Source organism: Pseudochaenichthys georgianus, chromosome 24 (assembly GCF_902827115.2).
Source record: "Pseudochaenichthys georgianus chromosome 24, fPseGeo1.2, whole genome shotgun sequence".
NCBI classification, from domain to species: domain Eukaryota; kingdom Metazoa; phylum Chordata; class Actinopteri; order Perciformes; family Channichthyidae; genus Pseudochaenichthys; species Pseudochaenichthys georgianus.
This window is the reverse complement of record NC_047526.1, coordinates 345,337-355,638: the sequence shown is the minus strand read 5'-3', so window position 1 is coordinate 355,638 and position 10,302 is coordinate 345,337. Positions and strand designations below refer to the sequence as shown.

Genomic DNA, 10,302 nt, shown 5'->3' with positions numbered 1-10,302 from the left:
GGAGGTGGGGTCGGCCGGTACGCCGACAGGCCTCTGGGAGCTGGCGTTGGCCGGTATGCCGATAGGACTCGGGTAGCTGGCGTCGGCTGGAGAGCCAACAGGAGACGAGGAGCTGGGGTCGGCCGGTACGCCGACAGGACTCGGGAGCTGGCGTCGGCCGGAGAGCCAGTTCTGGAGCCGAAACTGGAGTTGGGACCATTGCTACTGGGGCTGGTACTGAAGCTGGAGCCATGGCTGCTGGGGCCAGGACTGGGGCTGGGACCGTGGCTGTGTGGGCTGGTTCTGTAGCAGGGGCCATGGCTGCATGGGCCGGTTCTGGAGCCGAAACTGGAGTTGGGACCATGGCTACTGGGGCCTGTACTGGGGCTGGGACCATGGCTGCTGGGGCCAGGACTGGGGCTGGAACCATGGCTGCATGGGCCGGTTCTGGAGCTGGAACCATGGCTGTGGGGACCGGTTCTGGAGCCGTTACCATTGCTGCTGGGCCCGGTACTGGGGCCGGAACCATGGTTGCTGGGGCCGGAACCATGGCCGCTGGGGCCAGAACTGGGACCGGAATCATGGCTCTTGGGGCTCGGGCTGCTAGCCTGGACTTGCGACTCCTTCTCTTAGAAGCCGCCTGAAGGCTCCGTGGACCTCCGAAAGACTCCTGGACAGGAGCAGGAACTGGGCAGAAGCACGGGTTGACTCCAGACGGAACACACCGAGACGTTTGTAGTCAGCAGGCTGGAAATCACACACCCAGAGGAAGTTCAAAATCCAGCCAGGTAAGAATTTCACCAAGTCTGGTTTCTCCATAGCCAACCGGTGCGCCTCTACCAGAGCGGCCTCCTTCTGCAGAACACTGGACGCTCCCTTCCACCAATCAAAGCAGCAAGCCAGAGAAAAGGAAACATTTTGTAGTTCCACCTCAAATGGATCATCTGCTGGGTCCATTTCTGGTCGGTTCGTACTGTCACGGTTTAAGTGAAGGAAGCAGGACCCAAATGCAGATAACTCTGATAAACCTTTATTTCAAGGATAATGAACTTAACACAGACAAAACAGAACGCTCACCGGTGAACTCAGTCACCAACAACCGACAAAGACAGACAGAAAAACCAGAACTTAAATACACACAAGACTAATCATATAAACAAGACAGGAGGAGGGGAAAACACAGGTGAACACAATCGGGTAAATTAGACACACCAGGGAAACTGACAGGGAACCACAGACAGATCTAAACAAGACAAAACACAACGCAGACAGAAAACCACAGACAGATCTAAACAAGACAAAACACAACGCAGACAGAAAACCAAAGACAGATCTAGACAAGACACAACACAGACAGATCGTGACATTGCATGAGAATCGTGACAGGGAGAAGGTTTTAAAAGTCTGCTAAAAACAAAGGAAAAACTCACATTAATACAATTGTCCAGGCTAATGAAAGCTAATGTGAAATGTGTTAACAATTCCATGAGCAATGTCTGTTCCAAATTCTGTGAAAATCGGGGAAACTATATCCGACTACCACGATAGGGTATTGGAGCTATTATAACACAAATTAAAGATCATGGCCTGTGACGTGTGTACAAAGTTGTGTGTTTGCAGCTAACTCTAACTCATTGCAAATTTAGAAAACATCACAACCACAGTCTTCAAAGTGTTGATCATTGAGATCTTATTTCATACTCGCCCCCAGAGCATCTGTACCAAATTTCGTACAATTATGTTCACCGGTTTATACAATTGTGTGGTGTTTTAGCAGAATCAGCAGTCCAAGTGACCCAATGCCAACGACCAGTGACGGTCAACTTGGAAAACTGTTCCAGCTGTTGACCTGGAATTCTAAACCCCATCTAACTGAACTTTGCCTCTTTCCATTTCTCCTCCGATGCAAACAGTCTTGTGTTTGGACTTAAAAGTCATAATCGTTTGGTTTAACCTCTTAAAGCACTTTAAGCCGTTTCCAACACACACACACACACACACACACACACACACACACACACACACACACACACACACACACACACACACACACACACACACACACACACACACACACACACACACACACACACACACACACACACACACACACACACACACACACACACACACACACACACACACAGCTTGACCAGATGGAAAATCACCTGAAGAAACAGGGAGTAGAAAGAAGATTATGTTTATAATATTCCAAATAATAATAACATTAATGAGGCATAATTGAACTGTGCAGGAGAATTAAGGGGACTATATGTTCCACTTTACTGGGTTCCCACAATTGCCAGGAACATTTTCTGAAGAGACACAAGGAAAGTGGTTGCTGCTGAAAGAAAAGGGAATTTCATTTTTCATTTCATTTCAAACCTTTATTTAGCCAGATTGGTCCCTTGAGAGCATAGATCTCTTTTTCAAGGGAGACCTGCAAGTAATATAGACATGTACAACACTGAGTACCTTATTTGTATTAAAACAAAAATGTAAGCAAGCAATAATCTTCTATTAAAGGTCTCCTATCATGCAAAATGCACTTTGTGATGTCTTGTATACATGAATGTGTGTCCCGGTGTGTCAGGGAACTCCCAAAGTGTCAGAACACAAAACCCTCTCTCTTTTCCTCCGTACCCAAATCTCTAAAAAGCTGGTACAACGGGGCTGATCCAGATTTGCGTCCGATATGACGTAATATCGGAAACGTGGGCTGGCTTCACACCCACGGCCCAATCAGAAACATCGCTCTATCAGAAACAATGTGGTCATCTGTCACCTGCAGAAGTTCTCTGACGACTCTCGCTCATCTCCAACGAGGACGACAGGGAGTACAGGGAGTACAGGGAGCTGACGCAGGACTTCACCCTCTGGTGCCAGAGGAACCACCTCCAGCTCCACCACTGTTGTGCAATAACTCTTCTGGGCAATTTGTAAATTAGTAGAATCTACTTTGAATGTAATTTGTACATTTGAATAACTTTTAAATTGTTCTCATTTAGAATTTTACATTTTCAGTGCATTAGCACATTACTCTACATCTGAATGTGAAAACACCAGGGTCAATGATGGATTTAGGTCTGAATCTCAGATCTTATGTTATAATACGATGTTCGATTAATAAAATGATAAGCTGCAGCTCAGCTCTGCGAGAACATGTGGTTTGATTTAGTGCTGTGGAAAGATTACATAGAAGACTTGGAGGAGAAGAAAAGAGCATTGTCCGTTCATATTAAGAAATCACTGTATGTGTTGCATTGTTGGAGCAGCTCAGGTCAGAAGAATGTCATTGCCATTTATACACAGTATAAATATGACAGTGCATATGACAATAAAACCTTTGAATCTTGAAATATCTTGAATCTTGTCCTTTAGCGGGCTCAGAACTTGCTGCTCGCCAGTGTTAGATCGTGATGCATCTCAAAACAACCCATCATATAAAACGATTGGCTGATGCTAAGAGACTTTATAAAGGCCATCCATGACAATGTCTCTCTAATGGCGCATTTCCACTGCAGCGGGTAGCCCCGTTTAAGCGTCCTCAATCGTCCTCAAGCGGCCAGGCCAGTTTTTGGTGGCCTTTCCATATAGCGCAGCACCGGCTAGCGGCTACTTTTTCCCTCTTTTTCCCGCCCCATAAAATCGTGGTTCTATCAGGCCAGGGCTGAACTAGTGACGTCAACACTCTCGACTGCTGATTGGTCAGAGAGAATCGTCACAAGATCGCGCGCGAGATCATCGCTAGCGTCGCATATATATCTAGAAGCAAGCTTGCAGCATTTTTATACACAGCATTTTGTAAACGGAGGAGCTACAAAAATGGCAACGTCAAAGAAAAGCACACCGTGGTCGACCGAGGACGACGTTCCTACATCTCATTGGGGATGATCAAATCCAGTGGGAGCTCGACGGAACAACAAAGCCGATCGCCCCGCCTACCCTGCGTTGCTACCCCAGGTCCTAAACTGTAGAGAGGCAGCCCGGGGGCCTGAGCGAGGACGCTTAGGGACGCTTACACAGGGCTACCCCAGGTCCTAAACTGTAGAGAGGCAGCCCGAGGCCTGAGCGAGGACGCTTAGGGACGCTTACACAGGGCTACCCCAGGTCCTAAACTGTAGCGAGGCAGCTTGAGGCCTGAGCGAGGACGCTTAGGGACGCTTACACGGGGCTACCCAGGTCCTAAACTGTAGCGAGGCAGCCCGAGGCCTGAGCGAGGACGCTTAGGGACGCTTACACGGGGCTACCCAGGTCCTAAACTGTAGCGAGGCAGCCCGAGGCCTGAGCAAGGACGCTTACACGGGGCTACCCCGCTGCAGTGCAAATGTGCCATGATTGATGGACCCTGTGACATTGTTCTTTTATGTGCAGCCGGCAGAGTTGAGTCAGTCTCCTACAAACGTTGCTTCTCACCTTAAGCCAGGCCACTGTGCACATTAAAGATGGCAGCTGTTGTAATCTGAATGATTCATAAAAACTAAAAATGATGATGAAATTAGACATATCAGGTCTTCGTGGAATAATCATTGCCAAAAACAAAACAATTGTGTCAACTGTTGTACATTTATTGGTTAAAATAGCTTTTCACAGACACAATGGGAGAGTTTTGCACGCACACTGTACAACAGTGGAGGGATTAGCATAGTCTGAATTATGGCAACAAGTGAGCTCTGCTCCTGCTCTCACAGGACCGGAGGTCAGATGTCTAATGGTATGCACTGTAGTGATTTGTGTTATAAAATAAATTAGTATCAGAAAACTCTTACAACTAACTGTGTGCATCACATTACATCTCTACCATCAAGATTTCAGTGCAAATGCCATTGTAGCTGAAAGATCCATGACACACGTAAGTACCGACTATATGATGCACAAAGGATGATTTAAACAATTACAATTCAAAGAACAAAAGGCCAAATTGAGAATTATCTTAGTGTTTGTAGTTATGGAGCTACATTGGCATCCATTTTAATATAACTGACTAAATATTAGTCCAGATCTATAGGCAGTCTTCTAAAACCTCACATGTGTATTGTGACATCGTTAGCTGCATGTACAGTACTTAACAATCTATTTCTCAAGCAGCCAGGGCTGCTTTGAGTCTGGAACAGAAAACAACACCTACAGAACAAAAAGGATCATTCATTCAAATATGTAAAAGAACGAAAACCATTCTACTGTCTTTCTCTACAGGCCACGAAAGATGAAAAAGATGAGACACAATAATAAAGCCTTCCTTTATGTTTGCTGAACCCTCACACACACATGGAAACAGAACAGCACATACATTCACCGTGTATCAGGAAACCACAGTCCATGCTGACTGAAGAAGTGACCAAAGAGAACAATATGTCTTACTGTCAATAAATATAAAGTTTCAGGGGATTAATGAAAATGTTCTCTGTGAGTTAGAGATGCTGATAGTAGTCACTTGGAAGTCGTACTGATGCCAAGCAATAAATATTCACTCAACTGATATTAAGCATCCTGCCCGAACACTCGCTGCCGGCCCCAACCAGGCTGTGTGTTCCGACTCAAGTGACTTTAACAGAGTCACCATGGAGATAGTGATGCACTCAAAGTGTGCGAGCTACTCAATGCATGTGTGTGTTTTTAACCTGACAGCTGACTCACTTAAGAGTTACCTTGAACTCAGACGTAGCAGAGTAGAGTTTACTCACTCGTGCTTATTGGCCAACAGAATGTAAAGGAACCAGAACAAGCAGAGAAGACTCCTTTTGATCTACTCACATGTAAAAACTAAGAAGGCTCCTCATTCAGATGTGATGATGGGAAGTGAAATGCTGTCACCAATAGCAGAAACAAAGAACAGAATGTAGCTGTAACCATGGCAACTGAGAGCAGTAAACCACCGGCTGTTAGTCTTCTCTCAACCAACAGTTATTGAACAAATCTTTGCAACGTCGTGTACCTATGACAGTGTTACATAACAAATGAAATGTCTCTTTGCGTGACTAAGAGTCTGTGATTGAGGTGACCCCCCCCACACGGATCTTACATGTGATGAAGTGTTTTCAGCCACATGTGGGGGGGGCGCAGGGCTTATTACACGTCCAGGTCGTCCGGCCGGGCCCGGCTGCTCATGCGGCTGCTGGCCCGGCTGCAGGGCCGCGCCTCCATCAGCGCTAGCGGTTGCAGCTCGTGTCCTGCGGCCGACGACACTTTCTTATCGTGGGTGTCATCGGGGAAGTCAAAGGCCTGGGCGTGGGAGTTTGAAATAGTGCTTCCTCCACCAGTCTGGCCAAGGCGGTTCTGCTCCGTGGAGTAGTTGGCCCAGTTCTGCTCGTTGGCCTGCTTGTTGTAGTTACGGCAGGAGCCCGTTCCCCGCTCCCCTGTGGCTAGCTTGTAGCCCGGGGGGGACATGGGAGAGAGTGGTGCGGTGGGGGAGGAGCAGCCGTTATAGTAGGCATACTTAGTGGAGGACAGGTCTTTAGGAGTGGGGCTCATTGTGCCTGCATTCGGGTACAGAATGGGGGGCTGTCTGCCCTTCACGCGATCTTTGATCCTCTTAAAGAACACGTAGAAGAGCTCGATGACGTTGAGCATCAGAGATACCATAGACACCACCAGCATGAAGATGATGAAGACCGTCTTCTCCGTCGGGCGGGACAGGAAACAGTCCACCCTGTGGGGGCAGGGGTCCCTCTCACAGGTGTACACTGCATTAAGGCTGAAGCCGTAGATGTACCACTGGATCACCAGGAAGCCCACCTCAAACATGGACTTGAATAAGATGCTGACGATGTAGGTTCTGAGCAGGGCCCCTTTCATCTTCACCTTGCCATGCTCCTCGATGCCATACTTGAGCTTTTTCAACTCAATTTTCCTCAGCGGGATGTCAACATCGCCTCCATCATTTTGCACAGCTTTAAGTATCTCCTCCTTCCTGGCAAACTTCTGCTCCTTCCTGTTTAGGTAGAAGACGTGCGCCAGGTAGAGCAGCGTGGGCGTGGACACGAAGATGATCTGTAGGACCCAGAAGCGCACGTGGGAGATGGGGAAGGATTTGTCATAGCACACGTTCTCACAGCCAGGCTGCTGAGTGTTGCATTTGAATGCAGACTGCTCGTCTCCCCAGGCGGACTCCACGGCGGTCCCCAGGACCAGGATCCTGAAGATGAAGAGGACTGACAGCCACACCTTCCCCCCCGCAGTGGAGTAGGCCTGGACCTTGTCCAGCAAGCGGCCCAGAGCACTCCAGTCGCCCATTCTCAGGTAGCCTCAGCTGTTTAAAGAAGAAGGGGAACAATGTTGAACTGTCAATCACATACAGAACCAGAACCAGAATAACATAAGATGTGCTTCCTCAGGCTGTTGGCTTTTGGAGCATGTCATGATTACACAGCAGCTACCCAAACACTGCGAGCAGTGGTCAGTGTATGCAACACTCCATTTCAATTCATGTAAATGAGGAAATATGAATTGGATTCATTAATAGAGCAATTTTAAGAAACCCTAAATCAGCAAGACGATAAATCATGTCATGTAGCTCTTCAGTCGGGAAAGTAAATAATGGCATATTTAAATGCATCTTAAAGCAAAGCTAACACAAAGCGCTCTGAGGCAGGCGACTAGCCGGGCAGCGCGAGTCACATGACGCGAGTCCACCTTCCTGAGGGTCCACACGCAGGTATGCTAACCCCCATATAAAATACCTTATTCTATATCATCTTATCAGTCTTCTCCTCTCTTCTCATGTGAGCTCTTTCCAACAAAGATTTATGCTTTTAATGATTTGCCATGGTGAGGACAAAGACACAGCGGGAGGCAGCGCAACGTGTCTGCCCCTCCAGCCGGTGGAAGAGCACGTACAGCTTCTCGTGTTAGCGGTTCTGAGAGCAGCACCGAGCTGTGACGACGCTGGGAGGTCTTCAGAACTTTAACAGTGCCCACACACGCTCCTGACCACTGAGTCTTCCTCTTCGTCTCTCGGCATGAATCTGACTAGCTGACCTTCTCTGTTCAACATTAGTGTTCTCTAACAAAACAAACTAGATACATGGGTTACATCCAGGACCAATATGTCTTGAGTCTTGAAATGACTATGGTTTCCTCAGTTATATGAGAATATGACCTAAGTAAGTACAACGTTTGTCACATGCCATAATTAATAGTTGTCAGGCGTGTGGACTCTCTGCCGAATCTGAAGGCATTATCTTAATAATAATAATAATAATAATAATAATAATAATAATAAGTCAGCTTCACCATGGGAACTCTCTTCCAGGAGAGACAGACAATGGGAACATTTTTACTTGTTGTTATTACACAGAACATATCCCGCCACTTTCTACATGAGTGACTTTGTGTGCTGAAATGAGCAGACAGAAGAGAACAATGGAGTCCAACACTTCTGAGGGCCAACGGACCCCAGACCCGGGTCTGATGGAGAGTGTGAGCGGGGGAAGGGTCCAGGGGGAGGGAGAGCCGCAGCGGAGTCTCTTAAACTCTTAAACCAGAACAACGCACACACTGAAGGAACCAGTTGTAACTTTAAAAGTGTCACTGCGCGTGTGAGGAGCGCGCTCAGACAGAGGAAAGTGTAACTCACCCGCAAAGTTTCCGAGAGCAGAAGATGAGCCGCAGCCGCTGAGCACTTCAAATCCAAGTTCGGGACCAGGAGGAACTGAGAGGAACTTGTCAAAGTTCCTTTATAAAGGCCCGTGAGACTCCAGTCACCTGATGCATACGTCAGGAGGGGGGGCTACGTTGTGAACTCTTATTATGACTTGTTTATTTTTCTAATCTTTGTTATTTACTCTTAACTATGATTGCTTTTTTATTTATGTTTTCTTTTTTACTCTTATATTTGATATATCATTTACTATATCATATACTCAACTGTATGAATTATTTTTGTTTTTTCATGCTTTTTTATTTACGCAATTATTATTTAGCCTACTCTTTATTATGTATGCTTTACTATTATTGCTTTATTAATTGTTTTGATTCTGTATTATTTAGACTTCAGTATTATTGTTAATGATTCACTCTTTTTATTAATGCTTTAGTCTACATTTTTAAATGAATTCCTTTACTCTATTATTTATAAGTATTAATGCTTTATATTATTTGTTTGTGTTATTTTGTATTCTTTATACTTTAAGTTATTATTTATTCTTTACTCTTAATTCTTGTAGTCAGATCCCAGCACCCTGCAGAGTCCGTAGAGGACACACTGTCGAGGCCCGACTCCTCACACATATAGCTTTCAGACACTCTACTATAACACATTAACACGCAGCTCCACGTGAGTCCGGAACACACGTGACATGTGTCTTTTGGCGCATTATTCTGTTATGTATTCAAATGATTAGTTATTGTTTTTTTCTTTAAAACGGCACTATCAGGATGAAGATGATGATGATGATGATGAGTACTGTTGGTGCTCTAGTGGAGCAGTGCACAGCTCCACCTAGTGATGGAGACGATGTGTTGCTCTGCTGGGTACATGCAGTAGTATTATAGAGTATTAAACACACATGATAAACATGTAAATGACACATGTGGAACATGTACAGTGGCACAGGCCTAAAGAGAGATGACCTGCTGACCTGAACAGAGCAGCAGTAACATCTAACGGAACCCTGTGTTTCCATTGGACGTGGGCATGTCTGGCAACCTACTTCGTAAAAGTAAATAGGTAATCTTTGCTTTATGGAATGCACAGTAGAATGTTTTGCAAGTGATATAATAGCAGCAGTAAAAGCTTTATAAGCAGCAGTGATTATTAAACATAGCAAATCAGCTGTTTCTCAAAGTTTCAGTTTTTGTTCCTTCATAAAAATATGATCAGCTGTTTCATACAAACTTTGGGTTTAAACCATGTGTTTTCAACATGACCTATCATTTATGGCATTCTGTGTGCGAACAAGAAGTATCCATTATTTTTTATATCAGGTAAGCGTGAAGTAAATATTAGCATTTTGGCAAGGTGTTACTGAATACACAGCGTGTGAAAACATTAACAGACGGATGGTGGCTTATTGTATTTAGAGTTTTTTTATTTGACGACACTCAACGACGATGTTAAAGTCTGTAAAAAACTGTAAAAGTATATCTGTTTAAAAAGTTTCTCAGAAGTGCTTTAGTAGAATCAGGCTTATGCTGAAACAGGACTTTCACTACAACTGCAATTTTAAAGAACTTTGAGATGAACACTTTATATTTGAACCTTGTATTTCCTTAAGTCAGTAGCCAGCCAGATAGAAAGTATAACTTCTTGCTTAAGACAAGCTTCTTTTGACATGATATCCAAATGGAATTAAGATGGAAAGGCAAGAGAGCTCGTGTAGTTTT

General features: G+C 45.3%; 1 protein-coding gene across 1 annotated transcript; it reads right to left on the bottom strand.

Annotated features, from left to right (window-relative positions):
* Positions 1 to 4,526: 4,526 nt before the first annotated feature.
* On the bottom strand, positions 4,527 to 8,637 carry gja1b (gap junction protein alpha 1b). Its single transcript, XM_034076040.2, has 2 exons — positions 8,555 to 8,637; positions 4,527 to 7,228 (listed from the first exon to the last, which is right to left on the bottom strand). The coding sequence occupies exon 2, from the start codon at positions 7,210 to 7,212 to the stop codon at positions 6,049 to 6,051; it is 1,164 nt and encodes a 387-aa protein (XP_033931931.1). The 5' UTR covers positions 7,213 to 7,228; positions 8,555 to 8,637; the 3' UTR covers positions 4,527 to 6,048.
* Positions 8,638 to 10,302: the final 1,665 nt, after the last annotated feature.

Excerpts from the sequence above, each read along its gene's own strand:
- gja1b (XM_034076040.2), bottom strand. The coding sequence starts at position 7,212 with ATGGGCGACTGGAGTGCTCTGGGCCGCTTGCTGGACAAGGTCCAGGCC.